Source organism: Panulirus ornatus, chromosome 51 (genome assembly GCF_036320965.1).
Source record: "Panulirus ornatus isolate Po-2019 chromosome 51, ASM3632096v1, whole genome shotgun sequence".
Lineage (NCBI taxonomy): Eukaryota > Metazoa > Arthropoda > Malacostraca > Decapoda > Palinuridae > Panulirus > Panulirus ornatus.
The window spans coordinates 3,772,501-3,798,184 of NC_092274.1; the positions used below are offsets into that span (position 1 = coordinate 3,772,501).

General features: G+C 49.0%; 1 protein-coding gene across 2 annotated transcripts in view; it reads left to right on the forward strand.

The window, feature by feature from the left end:
* The window catches only part of Polr2H (DNA-directed RNA polymerases I, II, and III subunit Rpb8), a 301,372-nt gene that overhangs the window by 95,983 nt on the left and 179,705 nt on the right, over positions 1-25,684 (forward strand). The window contains exon 1 of one of the 2 annotated variants that reach the window (XM_071691847.1): positions 14,553-15,097. The exons of the other annotated variant lie outside the window; for it this stretch is intronic. Within the exon in view, the coding sequence (XP_071547948.1) occupies positions 15,088-15,097 (10 nt within the window). The 5' untranslated portion in view covers positions 14,553-15,087. Of the gene's footprint in view, positions 1-14,552; positions 15,098-25,684 lie in introns of those variants that run through there. 2 annotated transcript variants of the gene reach the window in all.

Here is a 25,684-nt window from a genome sequence, read left to right on the forward strand (position 1 = left end):
TATATATATATATATATATATATATATATTGATGGTAGCATTTGATTCATGATGACCAGTGTACACTCGTGGGGTCCCATCTGAAAGAGAGAGAGAGAGAGAGAGAGAGAGAGAGAGAGAGAGAGAGAGAGAGAGAGAGAGAGAGAGAGAGAGAGAGTCAGTCCTGCTTGTTTCAGTGGTCGGTTCTAGTGTGTGTGCAGCACCATGATGGTAGCAAGTCGCTGGCTGGGACCTGCTGGTCTTGGGTTTGTGGAAGAATGTTGTGGACACACCTCTCGTAAGATGTGAGGCGCTGGACACACACACACACACACACACACACACACACACACACACACACACACACACGCGCGCACACAGACACATATCTTGCGTCTCCCTACGATAAAATTGGTCGTTGAGATTTGAGCTGTAGGTCTTGTCCCGTGTGTGTTGTTTGTGTGTGTGTGTGTGTGTGTGATGGATTGACCTACGACCTGACCCGAAGCTGTTTGGGTCTGTGGCGTGGGTTGTTCGCGGTGGTGTTCGGTGGCTAAGTGTTGGGGGGGAAGCGTTGGAGTTGCGTAAGGACGGTGTTGGTGATGGTGTGGTGGAGATGATGTCAGTGACCGAGCCATATGTTTCCAGCAGCGGAGGATACAGCTGTGGTGGTATAGGGTCGTTAACCCCTTGACCTTCCCTGACCCCGGAGTTTGGGGGGGTTAGGGAGGGAGAGTTTAATGGGGAGTGGGGTGGTGAGGGCAGCTGCCCTGTTTACCCTAAGGGTAACCCTGAGGGAGACGTGTCAGTACCAGGTGCTACGTGGACACTAAGGGAGCCGACTTGCCTGGTCACCTGCTGGAGGATGTGGACCCCGTCTGCCACACTGGTACATCTCCCAGCGCCTCCTCGCTCACGTATGGGGGGGTAATCATGTACTTCAGGCAGGCTGTGGTTAACGTGGGAGGGGGGTAACGTGAGGTAGTACTCTCCCGTCTTGTAGGAGGGGAGGTGGAGTCCAGGCAGGCTGTGGTTAACGTGGGAGGGGGGTAACGTGAGGTAGTACTCTCCCGTCTCGTAGGAGGGGAGCGGGGTGGAGGTAGGATGGGGTGGTTGTTGGGGTTGTTTACCCCCTTGTTATTATTTCCCCGGGGTGGGATGGGTGTGGGGTGGGTTGGGTTTACCCCCTACCCAACGTTGCTAGCGATGTGGGGTAATGTGACCCAGACTGGGATGTTACTACCCCTCTCCCCCCTCCCCCCTAGCGAGGGAGGTAACGTAACCAGTACAGAGAGGTACCCCCCCTAGGCCCCCCCCCCCCCCCCCCCCCCCCCCCACGGGTACACCATGGGGGTATCTTCCACCCAGCCAAATCCAATCTCTTCCTGATGTTGAACCGGAGGGATGGGTGGGTGGTCCAGGAAGACAGCTGGCGTGCGGGGTGTTCCACTATGCTGTTGGGTGATGCGGCAGCATGAGCCGGCGACAGCTGGTGGACGGGGCTTGCGCGGGCCCAGGTGGGAAGCTACGGGCAGAGCAACTTCCCCTGGGGGGCTACACGTGCTACCACTTGACCGATCCCCTGTGCCAACCCCCCAGCGCCCCAGGCTGCGTCTCCTGCCCTGCTCGTCTGTACGATCGTCCTCGTCTGTACGATCGTCCTGGTCTGTACGATCGTCCTGGTCTGTACGATCGTCCTGGTCTGTACGATCGTCCTCGTCTGTACGATCGTCCTGGTCTGTACGATCGTCCTCGTCTGCACGATCGTCCTGGTCTGTACGATCGTCCTCGTCTGTACGATCGTCCTCGTCTGTACGATCGTCCTCGTCTGTACGATCGTCCTCGTCTGTACGATCGTCCTCGTCTGTACGATCGTCCTCGTCTGCACGATCGTCCTCGTCTGTACGAGATGGTAAGACTGTGCATAGGCAGGAAGGTTTATACAGAAGTCCGTATATATATAATCTGTACATCTGTATAGATTGTGAAGTTATGATACTATAACTGTCCTCCAGCAGATAACCTGGTCATAGACCATCAGGTCTTGTGTTATCTGTCCTTCCCATGTACTGTCCTCCAGCAGATAACCTGGTCACAGACCATCAGGTCTTGTGTTATCTGTCCTTCCCATGTACTGTCCTCCAGCAGATAACCTGGTCACAGACCATCAGGTCTTGTGTTATCTGTCCTTCCCATGTACTGTCCTCCAGCAGATAACCTGGTCATAGACCATCAGGTCTTGTGTTATCTGTCCTTCCCATGTACTGTCCTCCAGCAGATAACCTGGTCATAGATCATCAGGTCTTGTGTTATCTGCCCTTCCCATGTACTGTCCTCCAGCAGATGACCTGGTCATAGACCATCAGGTCTTGTGTTATCTGCCCTTCCCATGTACTGTCCTCCAGCAGATAACCTGGTCATAGACCATCAGGTCTTGTGTTATCTGCCCTTCCCATGTACTGTCCTCCAGCAGATGACATCGTCCATTCAATGCAAATAAGGAAATACACGAATCTGAGTGAATGACAGTATGCAGTGTGGTCATGCATGGAATTAATGTTGTACGGGGTAGTGAGGCCAAGATGTTATAATGACGTGTGTGTGTGTGTGTGTGTGTGTGTGTGTTGTACAGCTGGTGGGTTCCGGGTCGTGAACGCGATGAAAGGAGAGGCGGTGGCACCATTTTAGGGGCGTGGATAACTTTGTTGATTGCTACAAGGTTAACTGGCCGGTCCCACCAGCCGGAGACACACACACACACACACACACCACAATACCACCTTTGCCACAACTCGAAAAAAAAAAGATGTTTGTATAATCACAACCTCCGCTTCTGATGTTGTGAGTTGATCTTGAGGTATTACTCTTGTGAACTGATGTACGTAATCAAGTGTGAGGCTTCGCATTGTGCATGTGCAGCAGAGTGGCGGACACATGACCTGGAAGGCAAATGACTCTTTTCCCTTCGTATCTTGGACCAATACATGAGCCCCATGGCTGACTATCACCTCACAAAAACGTTAAAGAAAATGAGGTTATAGCCCATTAACATGGCATTTCCATCCCATCAAACCTATTTAATTTACTGTCCATTACATTGTGTCCACAAGATGTCATCCCCAACCTACCTACAGCTTGCTTGGCTTGTGTTTGTGTGTGTATGTGTGTGTGTGTGTGTGTGTGTGTGTGTGTGTCTGTGTGTGTGTGACCTCCATGGAATAGGTTGTAAAAGGTCGCGTGCACTTGCTTGAAGGCACGCTGCGTGCACGTGCCCTTCTGATCTGCAGTACTTATTATTATTATTATTATTATTATTATTATTATTATTATTATTATTATTATTATTCCCCTTTACTCTTACTGAAGGTTTTCTTCCGCTCTCGTATTATCACTCATTCTTCAATAATATCTCCCCCCCCACACACACACACACTTCTTTCTCATTATTCTTTCAAACCCATTTTTTTTTCTTTCTTAATTCTACTCATTATTTTCCTCATCATTCTTCTCGCCCTCTCCTTATTTTGTGGATGCAAATTAGACATGTTTCTCACGCTAACAAGGTAAGACCAGGTTAGTATACCCAAGGGTCGTACTGTCGTGCTCAAGGGTCGCACCGTCGTGGTCAAGGGTCGTATATATATATATATATATATTATCTCGGAAATCAAAAATGGGTATGTTTGAGGGAATAGTGGTTCCAACAATGCTGTATGGTTGCGAGGCGTGGGCTATGGATAGAGATGTGCGCAGGAGGATGGATGTGCTGGAAATGAGATGTTTGAGGACAATGTGTGGTGTGAGGTGGTTTGATCGAGTAAGTAACGTAAGGGTAAGAGAGATGTGTGGAAATAAAAAGAGCGTGGTCGAGAGAGCAGAAGAGGGTGTTTTGAAATGGTTTGGGCACATGGAGAGAATGAGTGAGGAGAGATTGACCAAGAGGATATATGTGTCGGAGGTGGAGGGAACGAGGAGAAGAGGGAGACCAAATTGGAGGTGGAAAGATGGAGTGAAAAAGATTTTGTGTGATCGGGGCCTGAACATGCAGGAGGGTGAAAGGAGGGCAAGAAATAGAGTGAATTGGAGTCATGTGGTATACAGGGGTTGACGTGCTGTCAGTGGATTGAAGCAAGGCATGTGAAGCGTCTGGGGTAAACCATGGAAAGCTGTGTAGGTATGTATATTTGCGTGTCTGGACGTGTGTATGTACATGTGTATGGGGGGGGGGGTTGGGCCATTTCTTTCGTCTGTTTCCTTGCGCTACCTCGCAAACGCGGGAGACAGCGACAAAGTATAAAAGAAAAAAGAAAGAATATATATATATATATATATATATATATATATATATATATATATATATATATATATATATATATATATATATATTCTTTCTTTTTCTTTCATACTATTCGCCATTTCCCGCGATAGCGAGGTAGCGTTAAGAACAGAGGACTGGGCCTTTGAGGGAATATCCTCACCTGGCCCCCTTCCCTGTTCCCTCATTTGGAAAATTAAAAAAAAAAAAAAAACAAGAGGGGAGGATTTCCAGCCCCCCCGCTCCCTCCCCTTTTAGTCGCCTTCTACGACACGCAGGGAATACGTGGGAAGTATTCTTTCTCCCCTATCCCCAGGGATAATATATATATATATATATATATATATATATATATATATATATATATATATATATATATCAGATGACATGTGCACTATATTTACCAGGTAAGTGGCGTCACATGTGTTGTGACTGAGAGAGGTAGAGTGTGTGTGATGTCTGGCCTTGTGGGGGCCCGGGGATGGGGGGGGGACCGGTTCTAAGGTTTTATGAGACTGAGGTAGTGAGTGTCCGGTATGCGGATGTATAGCCCGACTGGCACTTTTTCATCTCTAGGGACTGTTATCATAGGGTCGGGTTCTCCTTGCACCCAGACACACACACACACACACACACACACACACACACACACACACACACACACACACACACCATGGGGTGGGTAAAGAGTGCGTTGGTATGGGGTGGCTATCTGTGGTGTCATGATGTTAAGAGTGCGTGGATGCTCGCCGGTAAAGGATGATCTTATGTGCTGGGTGCCTGCTGGTCTCTCGAAACGCACTCTCTGCACCCTCCCTGCCTTCACATGAATGTTAACACCTTCACATGAATGTTAACACCTTCACATGAATGTTACCATCGTCACATAAATGTTACCATCGTCACATGAATGTTAACACCTTCACATGAATGTTAACACCTTCACATAAATGTTACCTCCTTCACATAAATGTGACCACCTTCACATAAATGTTAACACCTTCGTATGAATGTTACCTCCTTCACATAAATGTGACCACCTTCACATAAATGTTAACACCTTCTCATGAATGTTACCTCCTTCACATAAATGTGACCACCTTCACATAAATGTGACCACCTTCACATAAATGTGACCACCTTCACATAAATGTGACCACCTTCACATAAATGTTACCGCCTTCACATAAAATATGTCCATCTATTCACAGATGTATTTCCTTCACGCAAATGCCACTTCCTTCACACGCATTTCGCTTCCTTCACGCAAATGCCACTTCCTTCACACGCATTTCGCTTCCTTCACGTAAATGCCACTTCCTTCACACATCCTTGCATCCTGGTGAGGTGCAGGATTAACGAATGGAATCCCTTCATGGTCCTTGGGACCTCGGGGGAAGACAGTGTTCCTTTGAGGAAATAGTCGAAGAACGCAGTAGTTAGTGCAGAAGATAGCCCTTAATGTGCACGAAATGGTTCTGATAGTTATGGCGTTAAAACTGTTCCATCAACACCCACACTTACATGCACTACAGCTTCATGTTATATATATATATATATATATATATATATATATATATATATATATATATATATATATATATATATATATATATTCCTATGAGTCCACTAGGAGATGAGACACAGCATGTTCCCAAGTGCACTTTCGTGTAATAATCACATCAGGTGAGTCAGAAGAAAGAAATATAACTGTCAGTTGATATACAACGAAGAGATGTAGCTAGGACGCCGTTTGGTAAATAAGTCACTATATATATATATATATATATATATATATATATATATATATATATATATATATATATATATATATATATATTCTGTACTGCACTGAGGAAAAATTACTTCCAATAAAACGGTTGTGTTTATTCGAAAGGCGGGCCTTTTTTTTTTGGCCTTTAAGGGCAAAGTCTGGTACTCTTAGGTCCAGTCTTTGACCTTAAGGTACCTTCATTGTAGTTAGAGAGTCGTCAGTTTGATATGAGTGCTGGCTGGGAAGTTAGTGTAGGAATCTAGTAAAGTGTTTTGAGAAGAAAGTAACCTCTGGTGGCCTTAACCCTTGCCTTGGGGTATGGTAGTGGTGGCAGTATACCCAAGATGTGTGATGGTAGTGGTGGCAGTATACCCAAGATGTGTGATGGTAGTGGTGGCAGTATACCATGATGATATGATATTGCTGGAAGACAAGTAAGAGATGATAAGTGTTGGAAGGTCTTCTAGGGTGTTATGTGGTGGCTGTGTGATGCTTGTGTGATGACACCAACAATGGTGTCACGCCGGAGAGGTTCAGAGAGAGAGAGAGAGAGAGAGAGAGAGAGAGAGAGAGAGAGAGAGAGAGAGAGAGATGGAAACAGAATCTTCTTCTTGTCACAGCTTATTCTTTCTTTGTTTTCCTTGACCGAGAATTGGTGTCAGAGCCAACACTTCAGGATGGTGTCAGCTGTCAGTTATTTTTCCTGCAAACCATTTTCTATCTGGCTTCGTTTCATACAAAGTGTGCGACCTTCATTAGGTTCAAAGGGTACTGTAATATGCTGTACTGGTTCTGTGTGACCTTCCGTTGGGTCGAAGGGCCCTGTAATATGCTGTACTGGTTCTGTGTGACCATCCGTTGGTTCGAAGGGCCCTGTAATATGCTGTACTGGTTCTGTGTGACCTTCCGTTGGGTCGAAGGGCCCTGTAATATGCTGTACTGGTTCTGTGTGACCTTCCGTTGGGTCGAAGGGCCCTGTAATATGCTGTACTGCTTCTGTGTGACCTTGAGTAGGGTCAAAGGTCACTGTGATATGCTGTTCCAGTTCTGTGTGACCTTGAGTAGTTTCAGAGGAAAGCGTCACAACGCTGTGTTTAGTTTTGTGCCGTGTTCACTGGGTTAGCATGGCTTTATTGTATAATCCTGAACATGTTATGTTAATCAGCTTAAAGTCATGTGGCGTCGATAGATCTAGGCTACGTGCTCTGCTCGTGCCGTGACAGCTGTTTGTTTAGGGTATGCTGAACAACTCTTGTGTTGGAAACGTGTTCTCACTGGCAAGAGAAAGGGGTTGTGTGTCTGTTAATATCAGATAAACATTGATAAAGAACACAGACGTATTTAAACGTACAGTTTTCTGGGTTTGAGTCACCTGTCCCTTTAATATCGCATCAGAAGGACTTGATTCATGTCTCATGGGAAGGGTAGTATGATATAAGGGAGCCTAGGCCCTCAGGGGTGGCACGCCGGCACTGAGGGAAGTTTGGCACCAGCGCGCGGAAGAGGGTGAATGACGGCAGCGCTGCCGAGGATGTAAACAATGCCAGGGCTGTGGTCACCCGTGCCGGTAGGCGCGTGCCCACGCCTGCTGGGTATGCTTGCACACAATGCTTTCTTCTTCTTCTTCTTCTTCTTCTTCTTCTTCTTCTTTTTCACCTCCTCCTTTACTTCATTCTTCCTCTTCCTCATATTTTTCTCTCCCCTTCTTTCCTGCCTCTACCTTTTCTTCTTCTTCTTCTTCTTCCTCGTCTTCGTAGTCGTTGTTATTGTAACGTTGTCACGTTGTGTTCGTCTGTGACACTGGGTGCTTACTGTTGAAACAGTGACGTGTGTGTGTGTGTGTGTGTGTGTGTGTGTGTGTGTGGACAGTCGGGAGGCTGAGTCATACACCTCTGGACAAAAAGCACACAACACTTGGGGTTCTTCCAGATAACGAGGAGTGGGTATGCCCACTCACACTCCACTGGGGGAAAGTGCTTGACGGGCCATATATTTATTCTATATGGTTCAGCGCTGTGTACATGTTAACCCTCTGGCAATGGTCGTGACCCACATGCCTGACACGGGTTAAGTTGAAACCTTCGTGGGTCACGAAGCTGGGTTGGGGGTAGGACACTGTTAGTGTGGCTCCGACCGCGGGACTGGCTTGTTCCACGCGACACACCGGCGCTGGAGTCGATCCGAACATGATTGTCTTGGTGTAGCGCTGAGGTCAGGTCAGGCTCGTTTGATTGTCTCTTGACTTTTGTAATCCAGGACCGGGTGCGTCAGTGTCGTGTTCCCCCTGTCCTGAAATGGCGGATTCAGTCGTGTTCCCCCTGTTCTTGAACAGGGGAAACACGTCACAGGGTCGTCACAACCACTACAGCACCACCTCCCTACAACCGCCCGCTGGACAGCGATGTGGGTTACTTCCTGCTTGTTCCTTGCCGCGGCTTTCTCTCGTGGTGTCTGATGTTACATGCCTCCTGGCCACCAGGTTGTGGTGGTGGTGGTGGAGGTAGTTGTGGTGGGGATGGTGGTTTGTTGTGGTGTATTGTACAAAAGGTCATTTGGGTGAGTTGGCTTAGTTTGTGAGGGGAGGGTGTCATCCACCCCCCAGCCTAAGGTCATTGGCCCCTCTCACATTTAAAGAAGATATTCATGTACGATCAGACGACACACACACACACACACACACACACACACACACACTGTAGAAACGTCTTGATAATTCAGCTTAAGGTTTTGAAATCAGCTTTGAAGTATTTCCAGCTGAAGAACATTAAATAATAGGTGAAAAAAGTTAAGTATATATATATTATGCACTTGTGAGAAAAGTATTGTAAGTGTTCCACACCCTGTAGTGAAGGTGTTAAAGTATTGTAAGTGTTCCACTCACTGTAGTGAAGGTGTTAAAGTATTCTAAGTGTTCCACTCACTGTAGTGAAGGTGTTAAAGTATTCTAAGTGTTCCATACACTGTAGTGAAGGTGTTAAAGTATTCTAAGTGTTCCACACACACACTGTAGTGAAGATGTAAAAGTATTGTAAGTGTTCCACACACTGTAGTGAAGATGTTAAGGTATTCTAAGTGTTCCACACACTGTATACTGGAGGTGTTAAAGGTCACCTTGTTGTGGAAGTGAAAAAAAAAAGTGGATTCGCCTTCGCCACTTGTGTGTGCCATTGTGATGAAGAGATTGGTTCATGTGGAGAGGAAAATATAAAACCTTGGTCTGTCAGTGAGGGAAATTGATCGTGTGGTAAATAGAGAATCAAGAGATGAGTGTGTGTGTGTGTGTGTGTGTGTGTGTGTGTGAGTGTGTGTGTGTGTGTGTGTGTGTAAGGGGAAGGAGGTATACACTTGCGTTGACCCGCCTCGCAACCTTGTATGTTTACTGTGTCTTAACCTTATGTTCGCACGCCCCTACACACACACACACACACACACACACACACACACACACACACACACACACACACACACACCACAGCTTACCCCGTTCATTGACTAGCCTCATCCCTAAAAGGAAGGATGAGCAGCTGGGCTTGGCTGTGAGCCGGTTGGTTGACTGCTGCTCCCACCCTCTCCAGGACTCGAACCTGGTCCCGTGAGGTTAGTTAGAGGGGGAGAGGGGGGGGGGGGGGGTCCTCATCGCTGGCCAGTGCGCCACGGCGGCCAGACTGGGTGCTGGTTGCCCTCTGTTAGGCCTGGGTAGGGCAGGACCCTGACCAGGAAAAAAGGGAGTTATTAGGGCGTTTATAGGGCTTCCGGGGCGGCTGAGGCAGGTCAGGTCGGGTGTCAAAGGGGACGGTTGTTAAGGGAGGGGGGGGGTAGGGGGAGGCTTGAAGTGAGGATATCCGAGAAGCAGAAAAAAGCTATGAGACGGCAGCAAGACAGAAGACGGGGCGGCGCCCCTAGCGAACATGAGCAATGTGGTTGTGGCGATGGCCTTTGTTGTTGGCCCTACCGTGCTAGGAATGCCTATGTTGGCCCTACCGAGCTAGGATTGCCCATGTTGGCCCTACCGTGCTAGGAATGCTATGTTGGCCCTACCGTGCTAGGAATGCTATGCTGGCCCTACCGTGCTAGGAATGCTATGTTTGGCAGACTTTTAGAAACCCTGTGTGGTAGAAATGGTTGTGAACATGTAGTGTGGTTGTGAGCTTGTAGTCTGGTTGTAATTGTGCATTTTTAAGTTTTCACTCATGACGTTTTCTATATTAAAGTTGAGGTGTTGTGGTAGAGTGGTGTGTGAATGTGGATTAATTTCATTATTTTGTATTTAATGTATTATGTATTTGGCTGTAGCACTGATACTGTCCAATACAGTTCCTGTTACAAATGTATTATATGTATTTTGCTCTGTATCGGCAGAGTATTATGTATTTTGCTCTGTATCGGCAGAGTATTATGTATTTTGCTCTGTATCGACAGAGTATTATGTATTTTTACTGAGCGTTCGTGAAATATGTGTTTGCTGTACATTTGCGAACTATGTATTTTTCCCTCGCGTTCGTAAATATTATGTATTTTTGCTGTGTATTCATTTTCAAGGTTTATATCATCCGTGTGTATACACATATCGTCATGTGAGTCCAGATAGGTTGTACATGTTGCATGGTCGGTGGTAATGTGTTTGTGAGCGGCGTGTTGGAGGTCTCTGCATGTTCCATGGTGGAGATTTCGCCTTCGCCAACACTGGATTAAGGCGGTGTGGTAGTGTGTGATGTTGTGTGATGTGGTGGTGGTGGTGTGAGAGGCTGAGCGAGCGAGGTTATGATGGATGTTTCCTTGGCGTGTCTTGACCAGGGGGGGTTGTAGGACGTAAACTACAAGGCTGGCCACTCAATAAGGTACTCTTGTCTGTGTGATTACTATCTGGAATTATCATTTGTGATTACTTTCTGTAATTATCATTTGTGATTACTGTTTGTAATTATAAATTGTGATTACTTTTGTAATTATAATTTGTGATTACTTTTTGTAATTGTCATTTGTGATTACTTTTTGTAATTATCATTTGTGATTACTATTTGTAATTATCATTTGTGATTACTTTCTGTAATTATCATTTGTGATTACTTTCTGTAATTATCATTTGTGATTACTATTTGTAATTATCATTTGTGATTACTATTTGTAATTATAATTTGTGATTATTATTTGTAATTATAATTTGTGATTACTTTTTGTAATTATCGTTTGTGATTACTATTTGTGTTCTACGGTGTCCTTCAACTTTGTATGTTAGTAAAGTGTCTTTACTTTTATGTGTGTGTGTGTGTGTGTGGGTGTGTGTGTGTGTTTGTGTAATTACTTGTTTGCATTGTACATGACGGAGTTCTACACTCATGGGCCCCCATCTCTTGAACTTTCTCAGAAATCCTACAACATTTTAGACTTTGGTATATTGTACATATTTACTATAACTCATAACTCAGTTTCTTCCCTTTGATCCACTGATCTTAAACAACATAACATCGTCTCTCACTGGTTATAAAAGAACTCGAACACCAGCAGACCATCAGGTCCCCCCTCGATGCTGTTTGCGACGGTGGTTGAGGTGAGAAAGATTTGTGTGGTGTGGGTAGCGAAGCAGACAGGTGACCGATGGAGAAATACATGTAAACTGTACTGGTTATTAATGAGGCACAAATGGTGCCAGTCTTGTACAGCTTGAAGGCAGTGGGGCGGGTTTGAGGCCTCTAAGAACCTTGTATCTACAGTCGGGTGGGTCAGGGTCGAAGTAGAAGGGTCTGTGGTGGTTGTGTGGTGTGGTGAGTGGTAGGTGGTGCAGTTGGTTGTGTGGTGTGGTAGTTGGCAGGTGGTGCAGGTGGTTGTGTGGTGTGGTAGTTGGCAGGTGGTGTAGGTGGTGGTGTGGTGTGGTGAGAGATGGTGCAGGTGGTCGGGTGGCGGAAAATGTTGTTTAATCCCTTGAGCACGACGGTGCGACCCTTGAGCACGAGGGTACGACCCTTGAGCACGACGGTACGACCCTTGAGCACGAGGGTACGACCCTTGAGCACGAGGGTACGACCCTTGAGCACGACGGTGCGACCCTTGAGCACGAGGGTACGACCCTTGAGCACGACGGTACGACCCTTGAGCACGAGGGTACGACCCTTGAGCACGAGGGTACGACCCTTGAGCACGACGGTGCGACCCTTGAGCACGAGGGTACGACCCTTGAGCACGACGGTACGACCCTTGAGCACGAGGGTACGACCCTTGAGCACGAGGGTACGACCCTTGAGCACGACGGTGCGACCCTTGAGCACGAGGGTACGACCCATGAGAACGACGGTACGACCCTTGAGCACGACGGTACGACCCTTGAGCACGACGGTACACGACCCTTGAGCACGACGGTACGACCCTTGAACACGACGGTACGACCCTTGAGCACGACGGTACGCGACCCTTGAATACGACGGTACGACCCTTGAGCACGACGGTACACGACCCTTGAACACGATGGTACGACCCTTGAGCACGACGGTATGACCCTTGAACACGACGGTACGACCCTTGAGCACGACGGTATGACCCTTGAACACGACGGTATGACCCTTGAGCACGACGGTACGCGACCCTTGAATACGACGGTACGACCCTTGAGCACGACGGTACGACCCTTGAACACCTAAATACGAGTATCGAGCATAGAGGTACGACCCCTTGAGCACATAAGTACGACTATCGAGCACGACGTTAGTACGCTTGAGCAGCACGGTGGTACGACCCTGGAGCTCGACGTTACGACCCTTAAGTATAGCAGCCAGGCCCTCGGCATGACCCTAAATACAGCGAGGTGTAAGTGATTCCCAGCGCTACTGAGTAAGGTGGTAATTTGTTAATTGGCATCAGGGGGGAGGGGGGAAGGGGAATTGCTAATTACCTGTTGTGTCATGGGTCATTAGCGTGGACGTGGAATCAGGTGGCTGGGGGTCCTCTAATCTGAACCATCGTTTGTTCTGGTAGATTTAAGGGTGTGGTTAGCACTAGCGTGTTGATGGGTATCAAGATGTGAGGTAAGGGTAATGGGGTAGGTGATGGATAGCCCCCCTCCCCAACCCATTCCCCTTCCTTCCCTTTAGAGCTCAGTAAGGGAAGTGTTAGGGACGCAACCCCTGAGTGTTCTCGTGTGAATGTGGACCTTAGGGTGTCTACATTTTCCATAGATTAGCGATTGTTGTATATCACTGTCTCGTACGTATGCAGGGGCGAGGAGGCCCTCCCATTGTATCTGCCAGCCTTCATGCTCCGGGAACTCTTATGTGATAGTCCTCTCCTCCACTCCCTCCATGCTCCTGGTCGTGGTCTACCCCACGTCGGCTCTCTCATGCTCCACAATGCTCCCCTCATTGCTTCAGGTCGCGTCATCATGTTGGTTATCTATGCTCCAAGTGACCCAATTGCGCTGCTCCTGTGCTCCTCTATGTCAGTCAGGATGGCTGGCCATACGCTGTAGGGTCACGAACCCTCCCCCCGTCACACACACACACACACACACACACACACACATACTCACCCTAGCCCCAGGCTCATGCTGTACCTCCCCTCCTCTTGCTTGTCTCGTGCTCTTAAGTGCCTCGTATTATGATGATGTCCTGCTCCTCCTCCTCCTCCTCCGCCGTAAATAATGGGGAACCGCGAGCGATTTTACGTCTCTCTTGGTGCGTTGAGAGAGAGAGAGAGAGAGAGAGAGAGAGAGAGAGAGAGAGAGAGAGAGAGAGAGAGAGAGAGAGAGAGAGAGTACACCTCAGCTTGCTGTGCCTGCCTCATCGCTTGGTCAAGCCGCGCCACTTCTTTCCTTAAAACACCCAAAGCACTTGGCCATTCTCAAGGTGGACCCCGGGAGAAAATGGGTCGTTGGTACGTGCGTCCGTCTTGCCATATTGATCAGATGTGGATAAGATAAGGAGGCCAAGTGTTGATATAATGTAGGGGAGGTTCGCTCTTAATGGTGCTGGGTCGTGGGTTAAGGGAGTATGGTCCTGTGTCAGGTTAATGGTCGGGGTGTTAAGGGGGGGTGTTGATGTGCTTGCTTTGTGGTGTGTGTGTGTGTGTGTGTGCTTGTGGTAGAGTGGGTCTGTGGCTGCCACAACCACAGAGTGCTTGTCGTAACAACAAAGATGTGGTAGGTTGGTGTTGTGGCTACCACACAAGAGTGCTTACCCCCTTGGTGGTGTTGTAGGTTGTGGTGGTTGTGGTGGCACGGTGGTGGAGAGAAGTGTGGTTGGGCCAACAGCGGTCGGGCAGGACGGGAGCCAGGGCAATGGGGAGGCGAACACACAGACACACACACACACACACACACACACACACACAGACAACAGTGCGCAGGGTCGGTGAGGAGAAGGACCCCCCACTTCCCCCCCGACCACACCACCTGCAGCAGCCACAACACAGCATTGCTGCTGCGTCACCTCGTAACCCATCTGAGCTGCGGAGCGCCTTGCTGTGTCGGCAACCAGCAGACCACAGCCACCACAGCCACCACCACCACCACAGCTGCTGTCGCGCGCGCGTGTGTGTGTGAGAGACTGAAACATTCCCACTTAAAGAAACAGAAACGTAAGGAAAACAGTTCCCTGTGGTGGGATGGTCTACGACGGATGGATGCGATATGGAACGGAACCTGTGTTGGTGTGGTGGTGTGACGGTGGAGATCTGTTGTGGGGGGGGGCTCCTCCTCCGCCCGCTGTGTTGGAGGGGTAGAGTTGTGTGTGTTGGAGGGGAAAGGAGGAGGAGGAGGAGGGAGTGTCGTGTAGCAGAAAGCAGACAGCAGGAGAGGTCAAGAGAGACACAGGCCTAGTTACGGGGGCCCCTGACCCCAAGCCGCGAGGGTGAGTGACATCACCAGTGTAGACAGCTGGGGGGGTCGGTCGTCACGCGCCTGCGCCGCCACGTGTTGCACGTGCTGTTGCTGCCACGTGCCCCCAGGACGCACCCCGCGACCCTCACGTGATCGACAGAATGAGACAGAAAAAGGAAAAGTTTCGCCGGAATTTTGCCTTCTCGAGGAGTGAGAATGGTCAGAGGTGAGTACGGTGGATCACGGGTGGTTCACTGTGTGAAGTGGCACTACGTGGCAAGGGGCTGTTGGGGAGGGTGTAGTGGCGGTCGAGTGTAGTGGCTGGCAGTGTATGGGTCGTGGTGTGTGGCGCTGAGTAAGAGAGAGAGGGGGGGGGAGGGGAGCTATTGATGAGAAAGGATTATGACGCAGTTGAGTTCTGTGTAAGAGAGAGAGAGAGAGAGAGAGAGAGAGAGAGAGAGAGAGAGAGAGAGAGGGCAGGGCAGTGGCTGCGCCACCGCCAATCAATGCTGCCTAGGAGGAGTGGGGGGGAGGAGCCCCCCTCTCCCCCCCCTCCCTCCCTCCTCCTCACCGCCCGCTCTTGCTGTGTCATCATGGCATAGTCGTGACCACCCCCCCCCCCCCCCCCCAGCCCCTCACCATACACAGCTACACCATCACACCCTAGGCCACCTCTCTCCCTACACACCCCCCACCCCACTCCCTCCCTCTCCCTCTGTGTCACATGATGACCTCTCACCTCTCCCTCCCTCTCCCAGGTAAGTCATGGGCAGTAGTCCGCCTCGCTGTATGACCTCCCCATGACCTTTGACCTCGTTGGAGAATGCTCATAAGGAGGCAGGAGTCTCAGACATGTGTGGTACGTAATGGCTGATCAAATTACGCCGTAAATCAGGAAAAAAAAAATATATATATATGAATACCTAAGTAAGATTCCCTTTAGTAATGTTTTTTTCTTTTCTACATGACCTTCAAACATTAGTTATTATATTTACTTCTTTCCCATAACCCTCTGTGTACTTGTGTTTACATACGGAGTGAAGATTTTGTCGAGGCCAATCCTTGAGTGAGACACAGAAATTGTCGAAAGAGATGATAAGAAAATGATTAACTAGGGAAGGGTAAAACCTGCCTTTCGTTAAAAGGGTCAGGTTTTAGGTGTTAGGGGAGACATGGAAAGATAAAGAGTTCCAAAGCTTAGGGGTATAGGGAAAGAAACAGATATCAAAACAGCCTACTGTCCTGGAGTCTTCAGTGGCCACCCAATAGTCATGTGACGTAGTGGCTTGTCGAGTATATTATAGCTGGACTAATGGTAGGGGCACACAAGCTGCCGCCTCTCGAGACTAGACACCGGAGTAATCGTTGTAGAATAGGGAGAGAGAGAGAGAGAGAGAGAGAGAACCAAGTGGGTCGATCGGTTTGTTTTGGACTGATGTTTACCTGATGTAGTCTTTCGTGGGGTCTTCTACCAAACTCCCCCAGCCCAGTGGTGGGTTGTACTGGTCGACCAGGCTGGTGGGTTATATTGGTCGGCCAGGCTGGTGGGTTGTATTGGTCGACCAGGCTGGTGGGTCGTATTGATCGACCAGGCTGGTAGATTGTATTGGTCGGCCAGGCTGGTGGGTTGTATTGGTCGACCAGGCTGGTGGGTCGTATTGGTCGGCCAGGCTGGTGGGTTGTATTGGTCGACCAGGCTGGTGGGTCGTATTGGTCGACCAGGCTGGTGGGTCTTACTGGTCGACCAGACTGGTGGACACTGAAGCCTGTAGGCCCACTTAGCTCCCACAGCCAGGCTGGTTTGGTACATTGTGTAGACTTCATAAACTCCTTCAGTTTGATCCGATAATATATACATTTACTCCCACGTACACACACCATATGTACTTAAAGGCAGCCAACACATTAACTTTGACCTCGCCGCACTCATTCCAGATCTCACGTTATTACGTAATTACATTACCTTCCTGAGAATGCCATTAAACCCAATTACCTTTCCGTTCGTGCCCCTGTTATACGACCTTTCCCATAGTTTAGCCACCTACCATCTCGGAGCAAGGCCAAGCCTCACCCACCCCTCTATATGTCCTACCTCGTTCAAGGCCAAACCCTACCTGCTGCTCTTCATCACCAGGTGTGTATGTGTGTGTGTGTGTGTGTGTGTGGTTTGTGTGTGTGTGTGTGTGTGTGTGTCTGTGTGTGTGTGTGTATCAGGTGGGGTTGGATGGCCTTGGATCTATTGGTTGCTGTAACAATGTCAGCTTCAACGCCATGTCTGCCTACACGCGGGCGCTTCCCTATTTACCACCGCCGTCGTCGTGGCCCTATTACAGCCACCATCACCCAATTACAGCTGTAGCTTCCCCGTTCCCCCCAACATTACCCCATTACCGGTACCTCACACTTAACACTGCCGGTCCCTCATATAAACACCACTGCCACCACCTACATTACAGGTCATCTTCCCTCCCACTACCCTCTCTCTCTCTCTGTGGCACCAATTTCTCCCTCCTACAGAACCATGCAGTCTGTTTACATGGAAGCTTTTGATGACAGTAATCACTCATGTTTTGGTAGGGTTGAGTATTGGAGATGATTTATACCAGTGTTACATTTTACATCAGTGGTTACAAGGTTCAAACTGAGAGGGTCCACTGTAGTAACCTTCCAGAAATGGACAGTATCTTAGAGATATGGATTCAGATAATGAAAGATATTGTTCTGGCTATTATTGTTGTCTTCGTCTTTATCCATGCCTTCCTTAAGGTGTTTCTTCCCTTGTTTATTTCTGTGTAGATATTCTTTCCTTTAGTTAATTTCTTCCCACTGCTATATCTGCCACGTACTTATTTCCTCCCATAGTTATTTTTTCCCCATACTTATTTCTTCCCATAGTTATTTCTACCCAAACTTATTTCTTCCCAACGTTATTTTTTCCCATACTCATTTCTTCCTACAGTTATTTCTACCCAGAGTTATTTCCTCCCATAGTTATTCTTCCCATACTTATTTCTCTAACCCTTAGTTTTATGTTCATGGCCATTTCTGCCCCTTAATTATTCTTGCCGCTAGTTACTTCTTGCCCCAAGGTAGTTATATCTTCCATTTGTTTATTGCTGTAGGGGTTGCCATGGGTTTTGTTAGGGTTATCGTCACGTTGCCATAACTGGCCACTATGTTTGACAGTTGACATAGTGACGGTATAGAACATGGTTTCCGGGTTGCCGCATGTAGGTAGTGTTAGGGGGTTGGTGGGGAGGGGAGGTTTCATGTATTCCCTGCGTTATTAAATTTACTTAGCTGCTGTGATGTTTTATATTGACCTCGTGTGTGTGTGTGTGTGTGTGTGTGTGTGTGTGTGTGTGTGTGTGTGTGTGTGTGTGTGTAATATATGGGGAGGGGGTTTTACACACTCGGGGGCCCCCCATCTGATTTTTGTCATACAGGTTTTGTTTATTTACTTCCATTTATTCACACTACCTAGTCACATTATTATTTACAATATTTTTGCCCATGTTCATGTTATGTTCTTCTGTTGTCCTCTCCGTCTTGATGAACTGTTCACTGTCTTCGACATCAGTGTTTAGAAATGTGAAGCTCTGATCAGGTTGCTCCTCGCTCTTTTCTCTTCAAAGGTGTCTAGCCCTCGTAACTCATCTCTCTTAATTCTGATACCATCTTTGTTGCTCTCCTCTGGACTTTCTCTGTTAGTTCTCTGTCCTTCCTCGAGTTCGATGACCAAACCAGAGGGAGCAAGCTGTAGCATTGGCCTAATGGAAGTGTATGAACCGACGGCTGGATCCTCCATGGACGTGAAGGTTGTTTGTGGTATTTGCCAGCAGACAGTCTGTGTTGTCCTTAATAGTCCTCCTGATATGAAACAATGGGGACAGGTGAGGGACGATATTGAGTCTCCCGGCCCCCCCTCACACACACACACACACACACACAACACACACACACACACACACACACACACACACACACACACAGGGTCCTCCAAGTGATGTGCTACTTGACAGATGATGGTCAAAATTAGGGCCTCTTTCACTGTGGCTCGTCCTCTTTATTTTATATTCTGACTCGAGTGACCTTTTATTATGTGTTAGACTTTGGAGAGTCCCTCAGGATCCCCCTCTGTAACCTGATGCAATCCTGTCAAGGTCCCCTTGCACCGTGATGCAATCCTGCTCGGCTCTTCGCCACCCTCGCGACCTCTGCATCATCTGCAAACACATTGCGGCGAGTCATTCTTGTGGCTCAAGGAGAGCGACGTTCCCAGAACAGGGCCCCTTGGGGGGGCGCTTCGCTGGTGTCAGCTTGAGAGTGGACTTGTAAAAAAAACTGAGGCCCGCTGGCTGTCTTCCTGTTGCTCTGCCTCGCTGTCATTATTATTATTATAGGCGTGGCTGAGGAAGGAGTTAGATTTCGTGTGTGTCGCCCAAGTGACAGATGGTGTGGGCACCTGCCGATGCTCTGTGTGTTGTGGTGATCATTATTTGCATGTGTTGTTAGCCCTTGAGGCTATTGGCGTTGGGTTGTAGACGAGGGCGATGGCCATCGACGGGTCGAGGCCATGTTGGCACCAGTCTCTCTCTCTCTGGGGTCGATTTTACCGGAGTCGATGTTTCTCGTGGTCGTCGGTGGTGTGTGTTGGACGTCAAGGCTGGATGCATAATGCACTCAGCGTGCGGGGGCAAGACGCTGCTATCATGGAAGGTCAACGACCTCTCTCTCTCTCACTGCCCCACCCCAGCACCGACTGCTACAGCACCGTGAGGACCGACTCCCTCTCTCCTGCTGGTGTGATGGTGAGGACCGACTCCCTCTCTCCTGTTGGTGTGGTGGTGAGGACCGACTCCCTCTCTCTCCTGCTGGTGTGGTGGTGAGGACCGACTCCCTCTCTCCTGTTGGTGTGGTGGTGAGGACCGACTCCCTCTCTCTCCTGCTGGTGTGGTGGTGAGGACCGACTCCCTCTCTCCTGCTGGTGTGGTGGTGAGGACCGACTCCCTCTCTCCTGCTGGTGTGGTGGTGAGGACCGACTCCCTCTCTCTCCTGCTGGTGTGGTGGTGAGGACCGACTCCCTCTCTCCTGCTGGTGTGGTGGTGAGGACCGACTCCCTCTCTCCTGCTGGTGTGGTGGTGAGGACCGACCTCTCTCTCCTGCTGGTGTGGTGGTGAGGACCGACTCCCTCTCTCCTGCTGGTGTGGTGGTGAGGACCGACCTCTCTCTCCTGCTGGTGTGGTGGCGGGCTGCCTCCCTCTCTCCTGCTGGTGTGGTGGCGGCAATAGGCCAAGGTCATGATGTAGGAATGTTCCAGTCTGCCGTGTGTGTGTGTGTGTGTGTGTGTGAATATTTAATCTACCTCGGCCAAGACCATGGCAGCATTCCCTAAGTTGGTAAGAAAACGGGGGAAGGCACTGTGCCTAATGACCTTAAAGGAGAAGTATTTTACTTTTTAAAAGCCTTGTTGTTGAAGGATATTGTAAGGGGAATATTCCTACATTACGGAAGTATTTAGAGAGTATTCGAGGAATACAAGATATTCTTCCATGGAATTGAACCATGGGAAAAAAAACCTCCTTTATGTAGGAATATTCCATAGTGGTTTGTGGGGATATTCCCAGACTATGGGAATATTCCGCAAACTGGAATATAGGAATATTCACTCCCGTAGGGCTGGAAGATTCCAGAGTGCCACTGGAGTGTAGGAATATTCCAGGACCGAGGGCCGTGGCCTGGAACATTCCAGAGAGAGAGAGAGAGGGTTTGGAAGGGGGGGAGGGAGGAGGGGGAGGTTTAAAGGGTCAAGGGCCGTAGTTTTTTTGGGAGAACGACACGGTACGACCTTTGTGCTCGACGGTACGACTCTTGGATGTCATGGCTTGGCCTTTGACCTGACCCATAAGGGTCAGGTCAGTGGCCACGCCATCATTACCTAGTGGTCGTACCGTCGTGCTCGTGGGGTCGTACCGTCGTGCTCGTGGGGTCGTACCGTCGTGCTCATGGGGTCGTACCGTCGTGTTCGTGGGGTCGCACCGTCGTTCTCGAGGGTCGTACCGTCGTGCTCGATGGGTTGTACCGTCGTGCTCATGGGGTCGTACCGTCGTGCTCTAGGGGTCAAATATCATCCTTGAGTGTCTCGGTCGTGCCCCAGTAATACGGGCATGACCTATGACCTTTGACCTCCTAAAATACACGTAACAAAGCGATCATGTGTGTTCCAGAATTACTGAAAATCATGTTTGTACCGGGTGGCAGAAAAGCATTATTTTTATTATTATTATTATTATTATTATTATTATTATTATTATTATCATTATTATTATAAATAAAGTATTACTTTAATGAGTCCGTCAGAGTGGCTTAGCATATAGAGCCATTCACTCGTAGGTAGCCTTGAGAATGAATGATATATGATCGGCTTTTTATTTTCTGTCGGCTAGATAGAGCAGGTCGGTTATTTGGCCGGTTATATAGAGCAGGTCGGCTATTTGGCTGACCAAAAAGGAAGGTAGCGCTGTAAGGGAAGCGAGTGTACGTGTGTACTAGGCGTGCTTAACAACTAGTTCCTTTAGTGTGTGTGTGTGTTACTAGGTATACCAGAGGTGGTGTATTATGAACTAGTTTCTCTCATGTATGATAATAGGTGTCAATGGGGAGTGTTTGAGGGCTAGTTGAACCTAGACTAGTCATCGTAGAGGACCAGGTACCAGGGGTAGTTAAGTAACAGGTAGTTACTAGTGTATGACGAGAGGTACAAGGGCCTCGTTCACCAGCTGGTTACTCCAGCGTACCAGGTAATGGGGAAGGGTGGGGGGGGTACAAGGCCTAGATCCAGGTTACTAGTGAATGTACATTATGAGAGCAACAACAGCTTGTTTATCCTAACTTACTGCTTCTTCCTTGCTTATCTTAACTTTTCTTATTTCAAAGTTATTCCTCATCCTCTTTCCTCCCCGAGGGTGTTGTAGTCATGTTGCTGGTTGTGGTTGTGATGTATCGATGGCCTGGTTGTGGTCTTTGGGATGGCCTTTAGTGCGGGTTGTTATTTGTGTTGCGTGTGTGGTTGTGTGTGTGTTGTGTTGTGTTGTGTTGTGAGGTAATGGTGAGGGTTTTACACTGAAGTTGTACTCATGGTGTTGGTGTTGTTAAGGGGATTGTGATGGTGTCTCGAGGGTTGTTGGTGGAGATATTTAGGTTAATGTGGGTGCTTGGCATGTTGTTGGAGATGGTGTCCTGGGGTGGACTGTGTTGCTGTTGGTGGTGAGTTGGTGTTGGTGATGTTGTTGACGTATAGACTCTGGGCCGGTGGCGGCCCCATGTTGTTGTCGCCTGCTGTGTGTTGTTGTTGTTGTTGTTGTTGTGGGTAGTGATGGTGGTGGTGGTGGTGGTGTTGGAGGGCGTCGTCACCACCACCAAACAGCAGTAAGGCTCAGCCAGGCAGCTTAAGGCAGCCGGGCACTCGGCTGTATTGGTCGATATACAGCACTTCTTCCCCCAGCCCGGCTGTGTCTTGTGTTAATCTGGTGCCCCCCCCCCCCCCCCCCCCCCCACACACACACACACACACACACACACCACCATCCCCAACACCCTCCACCACACCACACCACCACCACCACACCACCACACCACCACCACACCTCCACCACACCACCACCACACCACACCTACGTCTGTCAGGTGACACTCTATAATGATCTATTTTTTACCTTCCTTATGCCAGCGTCACCTGCTCATGTATGTATGTTTGTGTTCTGTTAAACCTCATCCCTGCGTCACCAGACCTGGCCCCTCTCTGCGTCACCAGACCTGGCTCCTCTCTGCGTCACCAGACCTGGCCCCTCTCTGCGTCACCACCTGGCCCCTCTTTGCGTCACCAGACCTGGCTCCTCTCTGCGTCACCAGACCTGGCCCCTCTCTGCGTCACCAGACCTGGCCCCTCTCTGCGTCACCAGACCTGGCTCCTCTCTGCGTCACCACCTGGCTCCTCCTGCGTCACCAGACCTGGCTCCTCTCTGCGTCACCACATGGCCCCTCTCTGCCTCACCACTTGGCCTCCTCCTGCGTCACCACCTAGCCACTCCGTCACAGACCGTCACAGTAGACATTCCTGTGGTCGACCATTGTGACGAAGTTATGAATTGATCAGCGATGGTGTGTGTGTGTGTGTGTGTGTGTGTGTGTGTGTGTGTGTGTGCCATCACGTTTTGTAATGGTCATTATGGATTGATGTGGTTGTTTAGGTCGGTGAATGGCAGGGAGGCCGAGGTGCGGGTGGTTGTAGACGATGTTGTAGTGTTGTGAGGACTTAAAAAGAGTTATTGCGGGCATTCTAAAGATGTAGACATTTTGAAGATGTTGTAGACTCACTAAAGATGTTGTAGACTCACTAAAGATGTTGTAGACTCACTAAAGATGTTGTAGACTCACTAAAGATGTTGTAGGTACACTAAAGATGTTGTAGGTACACTAAAGATGTTGTAGGTACACTAAGGAAAGACTAATATAATTATTTTCATCTAAGTTTATTTATTCATATATTTATATAATGATAATCGCATTAGTCGTAGTTATGATAAGGGAATTCTTCGTCTTCCTCCTCTTCCTCTTCTTCTTCTTCTTCTTCTTCTTCATATTATTATTATGATGATGATGATGATGATAATGATGATGATTACTATTTCCCTGCCTCATTAAAGAGTATAATTCCACAAACATTTATCATGATAAAGGATAAAGTAGTTACCAAGTGTTTTTGCCTTGCCAGTTATTCTGTGCCCCCCCTACGCTGGTGGGTGTTGGTGACGTCAGAGTTGTTGTGGTGTGGGGGGGGGGGGGTCATCATATGGTGTTGTCTTTCTCACGTGTGGAAGCTTTTATGTCAGGTCATGGGCTGGGGGGGGGAGGGAGGGAGGGTAATGTAGAGTTAATTAATTGTTTACTTGAGAGAGAGACACGGAGACTTAGGTCATGTGTTTGTGTGTTTCCTAGTGTTGTGTGTGCCGTCATGGACGGCCAGTAGGGGGTGGGGGGGTGTACCACAGGCCCTACCCTCGTCATGCAGGGCCAGTAGGGGGTGGGGGTTGTACCACAGGCCCTACCCTCGTCATGCAGGGCCAGTAGGGGGTGGGGGGGGGGGACCACAGGCCCTACCCTCGTCATGCAGGCCAGTAGGGGGTGGGAGGTTGTACCACAGGCCCTACCCTCGTCATGCAGGGCAGGGCAGGGGTGGGAGGTTGTACCACAGGCCCTACCCTCGTCATGCAGGGCAGGGCAAGGTGTTGGTAACCACCGTCGCTATGGTCGTCATGCAGGGCAGCGTCATTCAGCACGTGTGCTCTCTGTCACGGCTACCTCTCATGCTTTGGTCAGAAGCGGTACGTCGCTAGGCGACGGCCGTGCCTTGCAGACAGATGTTGAGCAACGGATCGGTACGCGCACTGATGGCTCACGACGTACTCATTTCATCTGTCACTACCTCTCTTCACTCGTATCTCTGCTCTCTTCTCTCGAATCGAGGTCGACGCTGAGAGAACGACGGTACGACCATTGAGCACGACACATGACGCTACGACGTACGCGGTACGACTTGAGCATAGATTACGTAACCTAGGCATCGTGAATGGCTTGGCTTTAACGATGTTGGTTGCAAGAAGCAGACCATGTCAACAATCGTACCGTCGTGTTGAAGGATCGCACCGTCGTGTTGAAGGATCGTACCGTCGTGTTGAAGGATCGCACCGTCGTGTTGAAGGATCGTACCGTCGTGTTGAAGGATCGCACCGTCGTGTTGAAGGATCGCACCGTCGTGTTGAAGGATCGCACCGTCGTGTTGAAGGATCGCACCGTCGTGTTGAAGGATCGCACCGTCGTGTTGAAGGATCGCACCGTCGTGTTGAAGGATCGCACCGTCGTGTTGAAGGATCGCACCGTCGTGCTGAAGAATCGTACCGTCGTGTTGAAGGATCGTACCGTCGTGTTGAAGGATCGTACCGTCGTGTTGAAGGATCGTACCGTCATGTTGAAGGATCGTACCGTCGTGTTGAAGGATCGTACCGTCGTGTTGAAGGATCGTACCGTCGTGTTGAAGGATCGTACCGTCGTGTTGAAGGATCGCACCGTCGTGTTGAAGGATCGTACCGTCGTGTTGAAGGATCGTACCGTCGTGTTGAAGGATCGTACCGTCGTGTTGAAGGATCGTACCGTCGTGTTGAAGGATCGTACCGTCGTGTTGAAGGATCGTACCGTCGTGTTGAAGGATCGTACCGTCGTGTTGTAGATCGTACCGTCGTGTTGTAGATCGTACCGTCGTGTTGTAGATCGTACCGTCGTGTTGTAGATCGTACCGTCGTGTTGTAGATCGTACCGTCGTGTTGTAGATCGTACCGTCGTGTTCAGGAACATTTAAATCACATCATAATTTTGCATCAGTGTGTGTGTGTTAGTAGGAAAATCCTCTCTCTCTCTCTCTCTCTCTCTCTCTCTCTCTCTCTCTCTCTCTCTCTCTCTCTCTCTCTCTCTCACACGTATGTTTTTGTGGGCCTTGGAAATCGGGCAGAAATACGAGGAAACGTGTCGATCTCTGAGGGCGAATTCCTGCATGCAATCAGCCACCCTGTGATCAAGCAACTTGTTGTGGTCAGGAGGGAGGCTGGGAGGGAGGGAAGGAGGGAGGGAGGGGGAGGGGGGGAGGGAGTGGGGGGGTATATCCGAAGCTCCCTCGCTGACGAACGTTAGACAGAAGTGTTGTTGTCTGTCTGATCCTGTCTCTTTATGATGTCGTGGCTGGGATTAGCTAGAATTGAGG